At 41.7% G+C, this 19572-nt stretch overlaps 1 protein-coding gene across 3 annotated transcripts in view; it reads right to left on the bottom strand.

Annotated features, from left to right (window-relative positions):
* Positions 1 to 19572, bottom strand: part of LOC127617272 (vascular endothelial growth factor A-like) — a 56331-nt gene that overhangs the window by 25355 nt on the left and 11404 nt on the right. For 2 of the 3 annotated variants that reach the window (XM_052089218.1, XM_052089219.1), the window contains exons 3-5: positions 13315 to 13511; positions 4590 to 4663; positions 406 to 438 (exon numbers count right to left, since the gene is read on the bottom strand). In XM_052089218.1, the coding sequence (XP_051945178.1) occupies positions 406 to 438; positions 4590 to 4663; positions 13315 to 13511 (304 nt within the window). The remainder of the gene's footprint in view (positions 1 to 405; positions 439 to 4589; positions 4664 to 13314; positions 13512 to 19572) is intronic. The other variant, XM_052089221.1, reaches the window with a different exon arrangement.

Here is a 19572-nt window from a genome sequence, read left to right as displayed (position 1 = left end):
ATGGTAACTTTGCTGATGAACTTGACATAAGCGAACCAAATCAAAGCCATTTTCTCAGTTCGGCATTAGAAGACGATGCGCAAAGTACATTTTGGACTCTAACTACAGTACAACAAGAGGTGGATTTTGATGAAGACATTTAGAAAAAGTGTTTGCTGTTCTGTTTAACATTAGGCTCACAGTAATCACAACAGAGCACACAGAACTAACACTTCTGCCTTTCACACACAATTAATTCAGCACGCAACCATCTCCATGGAGTTCATGTGTGAGTTAGTGTGTGTGTGTGTTTGTGCACAGTGGGGCAAAGGGAAGAGAGGGCAAATGCTATTCACACTGTAGTCACCTGACACTGATCAGTGAACCTTCATCTCTCTAACTCACACACAAGCAATTATAACTTACCTGGTTGGTTCTGCATGAAGATTTGCTTTTAGCCTGTAGGGAAAACAGAAAGTAAGTAGGAAATTACCATGAAATGTGCAATCAAAGAAAGATTAGTTATTATCCAAGCATTTATTAGTGGTTCTTCCTAGGCAGGCTTCCTTAATGAGTCGATGATAAGACGTTGGAAACAGCAGCGTGAGGAATTGACTCAGTGCAAAAAGACAACTAAATCTGAGGCTATTCAGCTCCGACACCGAAGGAGATGACTTCAGTGGTTTCAGTGCACAGGACGAGGAAGATAGTGACCAATGACTTTATTGGTAGGCTACTGTTTACTGCAAATGTTTTATTACAAGCCGTGTGTGGCAGCGGGGGCGTGGTCAAGCGCCCGTCCGGGAGAGAAAAGCTGTAAGGGCGCTTACACCTGCGCTAAATTATGTCTAACACGGTGTCTAATTTCAAGTGCCCTGCTTCACGTGTCCTTCTTGGGAAAACTGTCACACGGTCACCAGTGTGAAATCAATTTTATAAAGTTTCTCAATTCTTCTATGCGCCAACACTAGACTGACGTGTATCACTCTCTCAGCCCCCGCTGCCACACTGTTTCGTTAAAGCCTATTTATTTTTGTTACAAGCCGTGTTTCGTTAAAGCCTGAGTAAAGCTCATTTGTTTCAATGTACCGGTAGGCACCTGCGGCTTATAGACAGGTGCGGCTTATTTATGTTCAAAATAATATTTTATTTAAAAATCAGTTGGGTACGGCTTATATTCAGGTGCGCTCAATAGTCCGGAAATTACGGTATTTATTTTCATCTGCCAGACAATAACACACAGAAATCTCATAGACTTACGTTACATGATGTACCCAAGCCAAATATAGGGACAAATATATCATAGAGACTGAGAGGTGGGCTTTTTTTACTTGGGCTTGTGAGCAACCACCTAGCAACTTCCTTACAACTACTCACAATACCCTAGCAACCCCATAGCAATGTGCTAAAGACCACTCTGAAAAACACAGCAACCACATGCTACTGAAATTCAAACCACTGGCCCTAGTGGCTGAAACGGGAAGTGTTGTTGTGCCTCCCAAAGCAATTTGTTTTTAGTTGTAAATTATGCAACAGAAATGCATATTTTATTAACTCTACCCACTAACCCAAACCCCAACCCAAAACCTAACCATGAGTGCAGTAAAAATGTTATTTTAAAGAGAAAATACAACCTCCAAATTGCTCTCACCATTGCTTACATTAATGTGAATACTGTTTGGTTTCCATGGGACCTGGAGATTTGTAGCACCACAGGAAAAGGTTTGAATTCATTCAAAAATGTCTGGCAGAGGATTAAGGCACTTGTCAGTAATTCGCAGAACGTGCTCGATTTTACAGTACATGAACATTTGGAAGAATGTCAATTTACCATGTGATCAAGTTGATCACCACAGGTAACAAAATCACATTTTCTTTATTATGAAAAAATCTAGTTTAGCTTATAAAAACTCTTCTTATAAATATGTCATGGCCGAAAGAAGATAAATAGCTGTTTATTACATTGCAAACTTATACACAAGATAGTAACCTAATAGTTTTACCATGTAAGAGTGTAAACATTATTAGTAAGTTAAAGGATTTATCGCATTATAATGTGCACAATGTGATCTGATTGGATGCAGGTAAATAGTTAATAATGCGGTCAGCTTGGGTGTTTATGTAAACAGTGTGTTTGCTGTGGGGTGTTCAAGTGTGTTCGGGGCAGTGTTACAAAGTGAGGACAGAGAGACAAGTACATGTAAAAGCTCTTATGGAGAGCTCGGTTGCACTCCTGGCCTTAATCCGAACCCCGCAACTACTGAAAGGGCTTTTGAGGAGAAACATACAATGACCCGATAAAGAGCTGATCTTGACAGCTCGGCTGTGTGCCAGTGGAAGAGGGATTTTGGGGGCACGCCTTTCTGTGACCGCACACAGGAAGTACTCCATGGGGAGATGGTGTCATTCCCCAATTGAGAAACAGGGTGGAAGTGCAAGTGTGTGTGTTTGGGGGGGTGGGGGGGTTGGGTGTTAGGAATGTGTGTGTGTGTTTACTCAGCTATACTTTGGGGACAAAAAAGTTTGTCAGGACTTTAGATTTTCTGTAAGGGGTAAACAATGATGAGCACGATTCTGAGGTTGCGTTTCCCCTCAAAGATTACATTTTAACTCCACTGAGGGTTAGGTTTAGGTTTGAGCTTTGGGTTAGGGGGCAATAAAAACATGCATTTAAATTGACTGCAGCTGAGTTCAAAATGGCATACATCATACTACTCATACTACAGTATTTCTGCCATAGATACATTTGGCAGAAGTAGTTAGAGTAGTATGAGTAGTATGCAATTCCAAACTGCCTGTAACTCACTTTTGGTGCCACCCTGTGGACATATTACAGTTGCAACACTTCAGCCACTGGGGGCAGTGGTTCGAATTCCGGTAAGCACAGATCACACAAATGTAGCCATCCGCTTTGTGTTCTCCATCATCTACACATTTGTTAATGATGGAAAAGCACCGGGGTTCAACAGAATCATTAGTATGTCTGAAACCAGACCAACGTTGCGAGCGGTGCGAGGGGTGCTGGAAGCAATCACACTCGGATTTGGACTGCAGCAAACATGCCCAGTTTGAATCTCACTCTACCTCCAAAACCTAACACTAAACCTATTCCTTAGTGGAGTACATTTTTTATTTTAGATTGCAAAAGCAACCTTTGAATCAAGCTCAACATTGTTTACATGAACATGTCATGGAGGATGTTCATGCTACAAGCTATCAGTAGCACCAACCTTCCAAAAACCTGCCTAGAGTTCTCTAACCGTAAACTTGCAAAAGCTTGCTGCAAATTTGCCACCAATTATTTTCACGTGCAAATGAGTTTGTGATTTTTCAAATGTTTGCCAGAAGTTTGCAGCTCTTCACTGGTAGTGGTGAACCAGCAGCAAACCTTTGGCACCAATGGACAATTTTCCACAAGTTTGACATGAACCGTTGATTTTTGTAAGGGCAGAGGGAAAGGTGAAAAAGTTTTAATTGATGTCGATTTGAAAATGTCGATTGGGGATGGCGCTTGTCAGTTCTTTTACAGTATGTGGGTGATTTCAGGGACATTACAAGAACATTAGGAAGCAGTATGTCGATTTCCCATGTGATCATGTTGAGGCAAGTATGTGTCCTGCGTGAATAGCTCCTCTAAGCTGTCTGGTCCCGGTAAGTGTGTTTTTGTGAGGCGCATTGACTGTAGTCGCCATTGGGACTGTGCTGACTGCGGACTCACAAAAACATGCTGTAAATGTTGGTCATACTTCAGAAAGGTGTCTTTTGCAGGATCGGTCTTTTGATGTCAAGTTAAAACTTGAAACAACTTGAAAGTGTGTCTAACTGTAAGACCCCTTGCATTCAGGTCCCTTTTATAGCGTTCAGTTTAGCTGTTTTTAATGCAAGAATGCACCTTGTGTAAACGGCCCTTTAGGGTTTGAGTTAAGCCCAAAGGATACTTGGGTTATACTTCATATGCTAGCGCATGCGTACAAGGCATGTGAAGTAAATTGCGTCATCAGCAGGATCGTAATTTACGTCATCAGCAGGATAGGCTACAGCAATTTACATTACTTGCCCTATACGCATTATCCTAACCACAAATACTCTGTACGCATAATCTGTGCATGTTCCTGGAATTGTTTGCACTAATCAAAGGGTCCACAAGGTGTCAGCAAACAGTTGGGCTGTTGCTTTCACTAAGGGAAAGACAAAGACTCTGGTGAACAACAGCAGACGATGGAAACAAAAACAATGGACGAGCACGTCAACAGCGTGTGAGGAGGTCAGGAGATACGTGCATTTGTATAACTCTACATTTTTAAGGACCTAAACTCCTAAGAGAAATAGACCAGTGTCTCTTAGCAGTCTTAGCATGCATGCGTTGATCGCCTGTTTTTGTGGGCATGGTTAAATGGAGTATACTTTGAGCTTTGAGCCTTCGAATGTAAGCAAACGCTATCGTACATGTAAAAACCAAAGTATACTTTGGGCTTTATGGTTAGTCTTTAGTATTTATAACTAGCTTTATAAGAAAACAATAGAAATGTATGGTACTCATTAGCTAGGTAAACGTGTGTGTATGTGTGTGTGTGTGTGTGTGTGTGTGTGTGTGTGTGTGTGTGTCTCACCTGCACTCACACTGGTTGTGTTCTGTGAAAGGCAGCTTTACAAGTTCATGCTTCATATATGAGGTCCTCATGAGCTGTAGAGAGTTTAACACAGTGGTCAGGAGTCAGTGTTCAGACAGACATGTACACACATGCACACACACAGATGCACAGTCTGTTCCGCATAGTAATGACACCATCTTTTATCCCTCAATCTCTCTATACAGGACGTGACCAAGATCCAGCCAGATCCATTACACTTGAGACCAAATCCACCCACTTTGAATATGTATGACTAACTCATGCTGTGTGTGTGTGTGTGTGTGTGTGTGTGTGTGTGTGTGTGTGTGTGTGTGTGTGTGTGTGTCTTACTAGCTGTTACATATACATATAAGTAATGGATAATGTACTGTCAGCTGGTAATTATCACAAAATAAACCTTCTCGCAAAGCATAGCAATCTTCATCAGCCTGAAGGACTTTGTTTTGCGATAATGACTTTACATTTTCCTGCTTATTACATGGCTACCTACCAAAAAAAAGAAAAGAAAGAAATGGGTAAAAAATACTGACGTGAGTTAAAATTATTTTATTATGTATAAACAAAGAGACCGTGAAGTGAAACTAGCAGAGTAATGAAGGAAATCTGTTGTCAATAAATAATACAGTTTAGTGCCTATTATACAAAAACATCAGGATGCCACGATTGACCAATCACGTATTCCAGAGAGACATGTTATAAATGTTATATATCTGTAGGGTATGTCAATATTGAAAATTGCATACTCCAAGATAAGTGTATGCAACATGTGTGTGTGTGCACTTAAATAATGTGTTGATATGCAGGTATGTGTGTTTTGGGCAGTTTGTATAAGTAGGGTCATGTTGTATATTTCTGCATAATATAAGCCTGAAACGTTTTTGTTTGTTGGTCTATCCATGTTTAATGCATTCATGGTTATTGTGTATGTCATACAAACATTACCGTTCAGAATAGTTGAAAACTGTTTTCATTTATTTAAAACAATGTGCCCATGATGATAAAGCCCTATTTTCAGCAGTCATTCGTCCAGTCTACAAATCCAAGGAAAGAAAAAGCTTGCACACAATGTCCATAGAAACAATCTTCCAGGACAATTATTAAGAGGACAAAAAAGTGCAAAAAGTGTCCCTGATGACAATGTACATCGAAAACGTTTTGTCCTGCACTTTTTTGGCCTCTCAATAAATGTCCTGGAATTTTGTTTCTATGGACATTGTGTGCAAGCTTTTTCTTTCCTTGGATTCAATTATTTTAAGCCTACTCACCAAAGAAAAGTGGATATTTTTCTTTGGTGAGTAGCTTTTCAGTCACTCACTAAGCTTTTCAGTCTTTGGCACAAATGTTTTGTCCAGACAACAAAGAATATACTGTGTCACGTAATTCTTGAGAAATTCACTTTATTATAATGTTCCAGTTGTTAAAATGAGTTAATGCTTTATGTATCGTGGCAAAAATTAACAATATTTTTCACAGCATTTATTAATCTTTGATAATGTTATTTAATAAAAATAAAAATTTTCATTATCAGTTCATGTTAGTTCATAGTTCATTAAATAATGTTAACAAATACAACTTTTGAGTAAAATATTATTTTTAAAATATGTATCACCGTCACCTGTTCATCATTATCTCCCCTATATCTGGACTGCCCCTTTCATTGTTACTTTGCGAAGTGTTGTTTTGCTCTGCAGACATTACCAAGCGTTATTCCCTGATTCCCGTTATTATCTGGACCTTAGATCTCTGCCTGGACTCTAGACTCTGTGAACCTTTGCTGCCTGCCCTGACCCTTGCCTGTGTCTGATTACGAGTACTGGATTGTCCCTTTATCAGAGCCTGTTTCTGTTTATGTCTGCTTCTCTCTGTTTGATCACATGTGTGAATAAACTACTGCAAATGGATCCAAACGCCTCTGCCTCTACACTACAGAACACTTCGCCATCACAGGATCCAGCAGAGTTGTTCCGCCTAGCCCACAAGGTTTCTTCGCAAGCATCGGAGTTGGTTACACATCGTCAGCAGCTGGTTAAATTGACTACTCTGACTGAGGAACTGGTGAAATCTGTACGAGCACTCACCCCAGCGATCACGGCCGCTAATCAGGCTCCAGCACCCGCCGCACCTGCACCTTCACAGCCTGTTGTGAGTACCTCTTCCAGCAATCCCAAAATGTCACTCCCCAAAAAATTCACTGGATCACCCATCACTTGTAAAGGTTTTCTGATGCAGTGTGAGATTTATTTTAACCAGTCACGGGAGCACACCACCGACGACAGCCGTATCTCCTTTGTGTGATCGCTCCTCACTGGAAAGGCGCTGGAGTGGGCAACGGCGATGTGGTCAGGAGGTCAGCTCTCTACTTTCTCTTATGATATGTTTGTTACTCACTTCAGAGAGGTGTTCGAACACCCAGCGGGTGGAAAGGATCCGGGGGAACTTCTTCTTTCGTTACGCCAGGGAAGCTCCACAGAGGCCGATTACACTCTCGCCTTTCGGACGCTCGCTGCACAGACGGGCTGGGCTGAGGAGCCCCTCAAGCTCTTATACCGAAAGGGTCTCATCTCGGAGCTTCAGGGAGAGCTAGCCTGCCGCGATGATGGAAAGACTTTAAACCAGATTATGGAGCTCGCCATTCGTCTCGATCATCTCATCCGGGCTCGTCGCTCATCGTACAAAACTAACTTCTTTGTTAATCCCCCAGTAAGTACAGAACCCGAGCCTATGCAGATCGGCTTCACCCATATCACTACGGCCGAGCGTGAGAGGAGAAGGCGGCATAATCTATGCATGTATTGCGCTCAACCTGGTCATCTGAGAGCTTCCTGTCCAGTGAGACCTCCTGGGAGACCCACATCCATAGATTCGATTGCGGTGAGTCCTCATGTTTCATCTCTAAACTCACTCATTTTGGAGATTTCGCTATATTCAAATGGAGAGGGTGTCAAAACTAAAGCATTAATTGACTCAGGAGCAGCAGGGTGTTTTGTTGATCTTGCTTTTGCCAAAACTCATCGTCTTCCTCTCGTCTCTTGTGATCCCCGGATGGCAGTTGCAGCGTTGGATGGGCGCCTCCTGGGGACCGGGAAAGTGCGGTACATCACACAACCCCTCACGCTTAACATCGGCTCACAGCACACCGAAACTATACAGCTGTTTACCATTAATTCACCTCTTCATCCAGTAATACTAGGATTTCCCTGGTTGGAGAATCACAACCCCAAGATTTCCTGGTCAGAGAGGAGGATTTCCCAGTGGTCTCCCCGTTGTCAGAAGAACTGCGCACCCACTGTCCAAGGTCCTGAAGCATGCCTCGTTTCATCTACGGAATCGAATCTTCATAAGGTACCGGCAGTTTATCATGATTTAAGCCAGACATTCAGCGAGAGAGAAGCTGATCAACTACCGCCACATCGAGCGGGTGACTGTGCCATTGAACTCCTACCTGCGGCTGTACCACCTCGCGGGAGAGTTTGCCGTTATCTCAGCCTGAGACTGAGTCCATGGAAGCATATATAGAGGAGCAACTGTCCAAGGGCTTCATTACTACCTCTACATCCCCTGCTTCAGCTGGATTCTTTTTCGTGAGGAAGAGGGACGGTGGTCTCCAGCCGTGCATTGACTTTTGGGGCCTGAATGAGGTGACCGTTAAATATCGATATCCTCTGCCGTTAGTTCCTGCTGCCTTGGAGATGCTTCGCACAGCCCGGTACTTCACCAAGCTGGATCTACGGAATGCTTATAATCTGATATGCATACGCAAGGGTGACGAGTGGAAGACAGCATTTTCTACTACTTCCGGCCACTATGAATATCGGGTTATGCCGTTCGGACTTTCCAATAGTCCCTCCGTGTTCCAGGCTTTTGTCAACGAGATATTCCGAGACCTGCTTTACCGAAACGTCATAGTTTACATGGATGACATCTTTATCTATTCTGAGACTCTCGAAACGCACGTTAGGGATGTGCGAGCCGTCCTGAAATGCTTAATTGACAATAAGCTATACGCCAAGATTCAGAAATTCGAGTTTCATCAGACCCAAATCTCTTTCCTGGGCTACATTATCAGCGCCGAAGGGGTCTTTATGGATGATAGCAAGGTCCAAGCTGTGGTCAATTGGCCTCAACCCTCATCTGTGAAGGAGTTGCAACGCTTTCTGGGGTTTGCCAACTTTTATTGCAGATTTATATGGAATTTCAGCATTATCGTGGCTCCCCTCACATCCCTTCTCCGGGGTGAAGTTCAGTTGGTCTCCCGAGTGCACTTCAGCGTTTGAACGGCTGAAAGAGAGATTCACCACAGCTCCCATTCTTCATCACCCTAATCCAGACAGGGAGTTTATCGTGGAGGTGGATGCTTCTAACACAGGAGTGGGTGCGATTCTTTCACAACGCCATGGCAACCCGGCCAAGATGTTCCCCTGTGCGTTTCATTCTTGCAAGCTCAATTCAGCAGAACGTAATTATGATGTGGGCAATCGTGAACTCCTGGCCATGAAGGCAGCCTTTGAAGAGTGGAGGCACTGGTTGGAGGGCGCGCGTCAGCCTTTCACTGTCCTCACGGACCACAGGAATCTGGAATACATCAAATCCGCCAAGCGTTTGAATGCGCGTCAAGCTCGCTGGTCTCTGTTCTTTTTCAGATTTAACTTCAAGATCACTTACAGACCAGGGTCTAAAAACAGGAAGGCTGACGCTCTCTCTCGTCTGTTTGATAGTCCCCATGAACCATCCAAACCTGAGTCTATTCTTCCCTCCACGCTAACTGTGGCACCCGTGCAATGGGATACAATTGCTGAGGTAACTGCTTCACAGCAAGATCACGCTGCTCCGGCAGAATGCCCTGCAGATTGCCTCTATTTTCCTCTCGAGCTTCGCCATCGTGTCCTCCAATGGGTTCACTGCACTCCCAGTGCAGGACATCCTGGTATCACGGCTACCACTCAGCTCGTCTCCAACCGTTTCTGGTGGCCTACTTTGCAAGCCGATGTCATCACTCTCATCCACCAATGTGTTATTTGCAATACCGTCAAATCCTCTCATCTCAAGCCTGCTGGTCTATTACAACCTCTGCCCGTTCCTCAGCGCCCCTGGCCCCACATTGCCGTGGACTTTGTTACTGATCTGCCTCAGTCCCAGGGATTCACTACCATCCTACGGTAGTTGATCGCTTTTCCAAGTCATGCCACTTTATTCCTATGGCTGGATTGCCTACCACCCTTCAAACAGCTGAGGCTCTCGTGAATCATGTGTTTCGTCTCTTCGGACTTCCAGATGACATTGTTTCTGACCGCGGTCCCCAGTTCACATCTAGAGTCTGCAGAAAGAGCTCTGCACTAAACTAAACATCAACGTAAGCCTCACATCGGGTTACCACCCTCAGGCCAACGGTCAGGTGGAGCGGCTCAACCAGGATCTCATCCGTTTTCTGCGCACCTATTGCCACCAGAATCAACACAACTGGAGTCGCTTCTTGGTCTGGGCAGAGTACGCCCAGAATTCTCTGTTGAAACCAGCTACAGGATTAACCCCATTTCAATGTGTTCTAGGCTTTCAACCTCCGCTCTTCCCATGGGCTGGAGAACCATCTGATCTCCCCGCAGTGGATGTGTGGCTACGGTGCAGCGAGGCTACCTGGGACTCCGCCCACGTCCACTTACAGCGCGCTATCCGCCACTATCAGCAGCACGCAGATCGGAGAAGGCGCAGCGGACCTCAATACAGGCCTGGCCAGTGGGTGTGGCTCTCCACCAGGGATCTCCGTCTTAAGCTTGCCTGCAAAAAACTTTCTCCTCGGTTCATCGGGCCATTCAAAATTCTCTGCCAGATCACTCCAGTCTCTTTTCGTTTGGCACTACCAGCTCATTACTGCATCTAACCCACTTTTCATGTGTCTCTTTTCAGACCCGCTACTACTCCCAGGAGAGAGGTGGTCCAGGAGGAGATCGCCCCAGTGCAGGCTCCTCCCATTGAGGTCGGCGGCGCAGAGGCGTACCGGGTGCGAATGGTCCTGGATTCCAGATGCCGCGCCGGGGTACTACAGTATCTCATTGACTGGGAGGGATACGGTCCCGAAGAACGCTCCTGGGTTAGGTCTCAGGATATTCTAGACTCCTCGTTACTCTCCACTTTCCATCGAGACCACCCAGATCGACCCGCACCAAGACCCCGTGGAAGACCCCGTCGTCGGTCAGGTCCTCGCTTCCGGAGCCGCTCGCGGGGGGGGGGCTCTGTCACGGAGCGCTCAGCTACGCCTCCCTCTGGTCTCATCCGCTCCCTCTCTCCGGAGTTTTAAAACTGCACTTCCCATCTTTCCCTCTGGTCATTATCTATCTCCATCCCTGCCTGGTTTATCTGATTATCCTCATCACCGTCACCTGTTCATCATTATCTCCCCTATATCTGGACTGCCCCTTTCATTGTTACTTTGCGAAGTGTTGTTTTGCTCTGCAGACATTCCCAAGCGTTATTCCCTGATTCCCGTTATTATCTGGACCTTAGATCTCTGCCTGGACTCTAGACTCTGTGAACCTTTGCCCCCTGCCCTGACCCTTGCCTGTGTCTGATTACGAGTACTGGATTGTCCCTTTATCAGAGCCTGTTTCTGTTTATGTCTGCTTCTCTCTGTTTGATCACATGTGTGAATAAACTACTGCAAATGGATCCAAACGCCTCTACACTACAGTATGTATACGCAGGTTTGGGAGGGTTACTTTTGAAACGTATTCATTCTGTAAAATGTCATTTGTAATGTATTCCATTAGATTACTCAAGTTCTGTAACGTATTCTAAATACTTTGGATTACTTCTTCAGCACTGGTAGATTTTTTTCACTTGTTTTGTCTATAAAAACACAGTTAGACAAAATACACATGTTAAAAATACATTCTCTGAAAGACCTGAATATCTTATGCAGTGTTGTTTCTAAAACAAGATCAATCAAACTGATCTTATTTTAAGGATTTTTAGGATATTATTTTTGACCTAATATCAAAGGTCTTACTAGAAATAAATAAATTATGATCTAACGTGAATTGTCTTGATAATAAAATATGATCAGCAACGTGTACATTTAAAATGGCTTGAAATAGAATTTAAAGCTGACAATTTACTCAAAGTTTATTTCTATTTCTTCTGCTCCAAACGTACTTCAAAAGTACTTCTCTGTCTGCTCGTATGAATGTGACACATCATAAGAAAGTGTTTCACCGCTGTTCAAATTAATTTTGATCGCATAATTTAGATGTATAAATGTTTTCATCTGAAAGGACTAAATATTAAAAATGGTGAAAGGAATAAATATTAAAAATGGTAAATGGTCTGCACTTATTTAGCACTTTTTCTAACCTTAGAGGTTACCAAAGCACTTTACACTGTATCCCAATCACCCATTCACACACACACTCTAGCCTGCCACTGGGAGCAACTTAGGGTTCAGTGTCTTGCCCATGGATACTTCAGCATGTGGAGTCATGTGGGCCGGGAATCGAACCGCCAACCCTGCAATTAGCAGCCGACCCGCTCTACCACCTGAGCCACAGCCGCCTTTATTGATATATGAATAAAATTATAATTAAAAAGTAATCTCTTTAGTAAAAAAACATTTTTTCTTTGAATGGAACTGTATTCTAAATACCAATTATTTAAATTGTAACTGTATGAGAATACAGTTACTTATATTTTGTATTTTAAAAACGTAATTCCACTACAAGTATTTAGTTATTCCCCAAACCTGTGTATATGCATATATATATATGATTCTGTATATAACGCTTGTCTTGAAATTATGTTAAATCTGTTTACAGGTGTGTTATGGTTTAATAAGGTGACAGTTAAGTAAATGTGATTATGTTAAAAGTGTTAAATGCTTTTCTTTAATGTTTCCTTTCTTAAGGGTTTATAAAGTGGTTCATTAATGGCTAATAAGTCATTTACAAATGCATTATAAATTGATGATATGTAATTATAGCAACAAAAATAATAAGGGAAACTTTCATGCAATATTTGCCAAATGGTGAGCATTTTAACTAGCGTGTTATAGATGCTTAATAAATACACTTATTCATACTTATATTAATCAGAAACATACTGTAAAATGCCCTTATGTCACAATGCTGCAAATAGACTATTATTGGGAGATTAAAAGGAGGGATTATGTCATTTTTGCAACAGTCCGCTTTGTGCTTCTATTCATTAATGTAAAGTCTTGCCTCACTTGTGTTGTTACTTTCTTTGTCACGTTGATGTCAAAAGAATGGTGCTACTCTGAGTGTTGTCCCAACTTACCTAGACCTAGTTACCTAAAGTCCACTGAAAAAAACACTTTTCAGATCTTCATGCTCATTCACATCGAATATCAATTAATAAAAGCCTGATGACCATTAAACCATACTGAACTTTATATACATAGGCTACACTGTTGGAAACTTCTTGACAAATTCTTTATATTTGTCCACTTTACACTTTACTTTACATTTTCATACGTAACTGATGTTGAATAAGTGTTTATAATGTGAGGTAAAATAGCTCAATATTTTCAGGTATTGCATGAAAGTCACCCTTTTTATGCATGTTGTTATAACTGCATATCAATAATTTATAATGGATTTGTAAATTAATTTCATGTCATTAAATAACAATGTTATAAACCCTTAACAAAGGGAAAATTAATGTTAGGTGTTACCAAAGTGTGATAGTGCATGTGTACCTCCATGATGAGTGTGTGTGTCTGTGATGGCACACACTCCAGCGCTTCGTCAGAGCAGCAGCCTCCACAGCGGTGCAGTGTTACACACGACGGCAGGAAGAGGTGATGTGTCTCCCATGGAAACTCCCGCCAAACTTCCACCAGCGTCTCTCTGGGATGACACCCACTTCTTTGATACACATCCAACCACCTCACCACTGACAGACAGAGAAAGAGAGAATGAGGAATTACATGAGAGAGAGAAAAACATACTGCCAAGCAAGAAAACCAAGCACTCTTAAAAATAAAGGTCCCAATGACACCATGCGAGGGCTGGACGTGTGAACGGAGAGCTCTGCGCACATTGCTAGTTTTTAATACTTTTTGTGTCATAAACCAATGAGATTCTGTTCCATAACTGTTCGATGAAGACAAAATGTCAAAGAATTCAAAATCCCCTAAATACATTAAAAGACAATTACATGCTCGAGCTGATATCCCTGACAAGGCCGCAGAACGGGGACTCAGTTTGGATGGTGCAGTGGGAGAGATTCAACGTCGGCAAAGATGGCGAATGTCATTGCTGACTTGGAGGATCTTGCTGTAATATGTCAATCGATCACTGCCAAGGAGACCAAATTCTTTGAGTTGGTTACAAGAGTGAGGGATGTCAAGAAACGGATTGAATATCTGGAGTCATTGATGAGGGAATTAGCTACTAAACCGCTAGTGACCAAGACAGACTTGGAGCGCGTTTGTGAAAAGTTGGAAGACCTTGAGAATCATAACTGGCGAAACAACGTCCGAATTGTTGGAATTTCTGAGACCGAAGAAAGCTGAGATATGGTGATATTCCGAGACAAGCTCTTCCCGAGTCACAACATAACAGGCCATAAACTGGAAATCAAGCAAGCTCACAGATTTCCGGCTCTGAGATCTGCTGAGGGAGACAGGCCCCGGTCAATTCTGGCCAGATTTCTTAGATTATCTAATAAAGATCTTGTGTTATGCGAGGCAAGGAGTAAAGGAAGGCTTTCTTGGTAAACCACAGCATTTTCTTGTTCCCAGTCTTTGCGAATTCGACAAGAGAGAAACGGGATTGATTCAAGGAATTCAAGAAACTCTTACATCAACAGAATGTCGCTTTTGCACTGATGTTCCCAGCCAATTTGAGAATAGATACTAAGGATGGCCGCAAAATATTTACATGCCCACAGCAAGTGATATCCTTCATAAAGACAATGGAATGAGTAAGTCACTGTGTGACGCCCTCGATGCAGCTGAGTGGACCTGACTCACTAAACATTCTGTTCGAGGAAAATGTTGTGCTGGTTCCACCTAGCGGCTGGAGTTTGTTTTGTGGAATAACACTCCTTCGGGACAGTATGTGGATGAATCTGCACGTTCTTTGTGCTTATTTCTCCTATTGGATGGAGTTTGATTTATAGATGATTTTCTGTTGTGTAATTATGTCTCAAAATGTGTTAATAGAAACACCGGCCTTGAGCAATCCGACGGCAGAAGTGTTGGGTGGGCTCTTGCAGGCGTACATGGACTGTTTGAGTTTAGAGGGATGGATGCCAGTTGGTGCTGTCGTGCACAAGGTTAATGGGTACATTTTTGGTCTTTATAATTTTGTTTTTGACACACAATCAATTTTTTCTAATATGTCAAAATGTGAAATGTTAATATGAGTGGATTGTCTCTCTCCACGTGGAATGTGAATGGGTTGGGGCACCCCATAAAAAGAAGGAAAGTTATTTATTTTCTTAAACTTAAGAAATATGATATAGTGTTTCTTCAAGAAATGGGGTGGACATGTTTTCTTTAATGCTGGCTCAAGTAAGAGCAGGGGAGTCATTATACTGATAAGTAAACATCTACAATTCAAATGTCTCAAACAGATTAAAGATAAATTAGGAAGAGTCATTATTGTTTTAGCACAAATTCAAGGGCAAAGTTTGATTTTGGCTAATATTTATGTACCTAACATTTTATAGATCTTGAAAGGATGTTGCAAGCCGCTGGCACCCCTCATGAAATAATCCTGGGAGGAGACTGTAATCTTTTGATGGACTCAGTCCTTGATCATTGTGAAGGAAAAGTGTGTAAGCCCCCTAGAGCAACATTGACGCTTCACAGGATGTCTAAAAATCATGGTCTTACAGATTTTTGGAGACTTTTGAACCTATCTGGTAGGGACTATACATTGTTTTCCTCTGTCCATAAGATTTATTCTAGAATAGATTTTTTTATATATATCTAAGTCCCTCATTTCATCTGTTGTGGATTGTTCAATTGGAAACATTTTAATCTCAGATCACGCCCTGGTGAGTTTAGAGGTGTTGCCGCATACGGAGAAAAAGAATGTATCCCTTTTGCAAAATCCAACAAATGATAATGGCTGAAATCAGTGTCTATATGGAGACCAACTGGACCTCAGTATCCTCTTTGGGTGTGGCTTGGGAGGCACTTAAGACAGTTCTTAGGGGTCGGATCATAGAGTATGCCTCATTCATCAAAAAATCCAAAGCATGGGAACTCGTGGAGTTGGAAGAGAATATTAAAAGTGCCGAGGCAGAGCTGAAGTGCCATATGCCGTCTGATGGCCTCATAGAATTGACCTGATCCTGTTTTTTTGCGGAAGGTGGAGTTTTGGCTATTCAGGTCAAGGCAGTCGAGGGACAAAGCAGGGAAGCTTTTGTCTAGATATATAAAGCAGAGAGAGCCTTTTTCTACCATTCCATCAGTGAAATCTGCTGTTGGTGAAATATTTACCCCAGCCATTGATAATAATAATGCTTTTAAAGAATTCTATCTTGATCTCTATAGTTCCATAAGAAACTTTGAAGAAATTGAAGAATTTGCAAAATAATTATCTTGATTCTGAGATAAACTTGGAGGAGCCTGGCAAGGTAATTAAGGCCATGCCTTTAGGCAAGGCTCCAGGGCCAGATGGTTTTGCCGCTGAATTTTTTAGATCTTATGCTACAAAACTGGCTCCACTTTTGTTAGAAGTTTATACGGAATCATTAAAGAATGGAAAGCTTCCGCCAACCAAGACACAAGCCTGGATCAATCTGATTCTTAAAAATAGACAAAGATCTAAGCGAGTGTAAGAGTTACCGTCCAATTTCCCATATCCAGCTAGACGAACAAATATTGTCAAAAATTCTGGCTAACCGATTAAGTAAAGTTATGACATCTCTTATACATATAGATTAGGTGGGGTTTATTCAGGGCAGCAGCTCTTCTGATAACATTAGGCATTTCATCAATATCATGTGGTCAGACTCCGGTCGTGGCCATCTCACTTGATGCCGAAAAGTCGTTTAATATGGAAAATGGGATAATCTTTTGAAGATTTTGGAAATATATGGGTTCGAAAATACTTAGATTGGATGGATTAGGTTACTTTATAGACACCCGGTAGCGGCGGTACAAACAAATTGATTAATTTCATATTATTTTACTCTGGATAGGGGCACCCGACAGGGTTGCCCTCTTTCCCCATTATTCTTCTGTCTTGCATTTGAACAATAAGCATCCATGATTTACACAGATGTTATTTTATTATTTGTCTCTGACCCCACTAGATCTATGCCTTGCCTCCATAGAATTATTAATTCCTTTTCTAAATTCTCAGGATACAGAGACAATTTGTATAAATCCGAAGCTTTCGCTCTGATAGCGTACTGCCAAGTAAGGGTTTTCCATCCAGGCACTTTCCAGTTGCCCAAACATTTGGGCATTTTAGTCCCAGAAAATTTGTCTGATTTAGAGTTCATTTTGACCCCTTAATAAAAATGTTTTCAAGCAATGTGGCCAGGTGGGCTTCATTACATTTATCTAAGATTGGGAAGGTTAATGTTATTTTTTTGTAATTAACATTTCTTATTGATTCATATGTACATGACAAAGAAAAAACAAACACATATACCAGGAATCAACATTTTACATTCAAACCCCACTAATACAATCCCACTCTGACTACTAAAGAAAACCCCTATGGTCCCAAATAATAACACACACACACACAACCCCAAAAACAAACAAACATATATATATATATATATATATATATATATATATATATATATATATATATATATATATATATATATAATAATAATAAAAGTACATAATTAAACTAAACGCTACACTCTCCACATCTCCTCCCAGAGATCTCCCCAAAAAAACGAACTAAAATAAAACATATTTTTTAACAAATAAGTCCCTAAACGCCAGCCTTCTACTTACCACTTCCTCAAATGCTGCTTCCCTCCCCATTTCCCCACACCCCTCTGAGAAGAAGGCGCTCCATTCGACTTCCAACCCCTTAAAGTTATTTGCCAGCCGATCATGAGACTGGTCAGAACCCAATTTTTAATGTGATTGTCCCCCAAATGTATGACCATCCCATCACCCAAAATACAGAGTCTGGGACAAAGTCAAATTTGAATGTTCGAAACGTCACACAAATAATTCCGAACCTTTAACCAAAAATCTTGGATCTTAACACCCCCTAAAAAGACATGGGTTGTTGGTGCTACTACCAAAAACAGTACAGATCATGTGACGTAGCTGTAAATACCTATAAAACTGAGATCTGGGAATCCCAAAATGATGACCCAAATTCTCAATAGATCTCAACACTCTCATATAGGTCGCCGAGTGTAGTAACCCCCTCACAATCCACTCTGACCAACAGAAACGGGACTTGTTGATACATAATTTAGGGTTCAGCCAAGTGCTTGAGGCAATATATAAATACATGTCTGAATTAAATAATCTGGCCACTCTTGTCCAAATCACATACAAATGTGAAATAATGGGGTGTGACTTAACTTCTCCGATTGGTTTGATAGAAAGGATTTGCAATGGAGAAATAGGGGCAAGGACTTCCTTTTCAATAGAAAACCAGGGAGGGGCTCTTTCAGGTGGAAGTGACCAATGAGCCAAATGCCTGAGACTGAACGCATAATAATAAAACAAAATCTTGGGTAGGCCAAGACCACTTTTTTCAATCGGCCCATGTAAATTGTTGAAATGTCGTATGGGACGTTTAACATTCCAAATGAAGGACTTCGCTATGCTATCAAATTGCTTGAAATAAGAGAGGGGGAAATATATAGGGAGTGACTGTAGAAGGTAGTTGAATTTTGGAATACAGTTCATTTTAATAACATTAACCTTCCCAATCATTAATAAATGTAATGAAGCCCACCTGTCCACATTGCTCGAAAACCTTTTTATTAAAGGGTCAAAATTAACCAAATTACATGCTCTAAACAAGACAAATTTGCTGGGAATAAAATACCCAAATACTCAATGCCCTGTTTGGCCCACTGGAAGGTTCCCGGCTGAAAAGCTGTTACTGGGCAGTACGCTGTCAGAGCCAAAGCTTGGGATTTAGACCAATTGACTTAGTATCCTGAGAACATGGAAAAGGACTTAATAATTCTGTGGAGGCAAGGCATCTAGTAGGGTCAGAGATAAATAATAAAATATAATCTGCATAAAGCAGAAGCCTATGTGCCTCTGGAATCACCCCTGGAAAATCATCTTCCTTTCTTATCACGGCTGCTAATGGTTCCAGGGCATGATGGAAAAATAATGGGGAAAGAGGGCAACCCTGCCGAGTGCCCCTATTCAGAGTAAAATAATATGAAATTAATCCATTTGTTTGTACGCTGCTACAGGGTGTCTATAAAGTAACTTAATACAACAATAAATGTACTCCCAAACCCATACATTTCCAAAATCTTAAAAAGATAATCCCATTCTACCATATCAAACGCCTTTTTGGCATCAAGTAAGATGGTAGCGACAGGAGACTGATCATTCGCTACTGACCACATGATATTGATGAAATGACTAATGTTATCAGAAGAGCTATGTCCAAGAATAAACCCCACCTGATCTATATGTATAAGAGGTGTCATAACTTCACTTATCATATTTACCAACATTTTTGACAATATTTTTACATCTAGCTGGATCAGGGAAATTAGACGGTAACTTTTACATTCACTTGGATCGTTGTCTTTTTTAAATAATCAGACTGATCCGGGCTTGTGTCATGGTTGGCGGAAGCTTTCCATTCTTTAATGATTCCGTATAAACTTCTAACAAAAGTGGAGCCAATTCTGTAGCAGAAGATCTAAAAATGTAATTAGCAAAACCATCTGGCCCCGGAGCTTTTCTTGTAGGTAAGGCCTTAATTACCTCATCAAGCTCCTCCAAGGTTATCTCAGAATCAAGAGACTTTTTTTGCTC

This window comes from Xyrauchen texanus, chromosome 23 (genome assembly GCF_025860055.1).
Source record: "Xyrauchen texanus isolate HMW12.3.18 chromosome 23, RBS_HiC_50CHRs, whole genome shotgun sequence".
In the NCBI taxonomy this organism is placed as follows: domain Eukaryota; kingdom Metazoa; phylum Chordata; class Actinopteri; order Cypriniformes; family Catostomidae; genus Xyrauchen; species Xyrauchen texanus.
The sequence above is the reverse complement of the archived record's forward strand: the minus strand, read 5'-3'. Positions and strand labels throughout refer to the sequence as shown.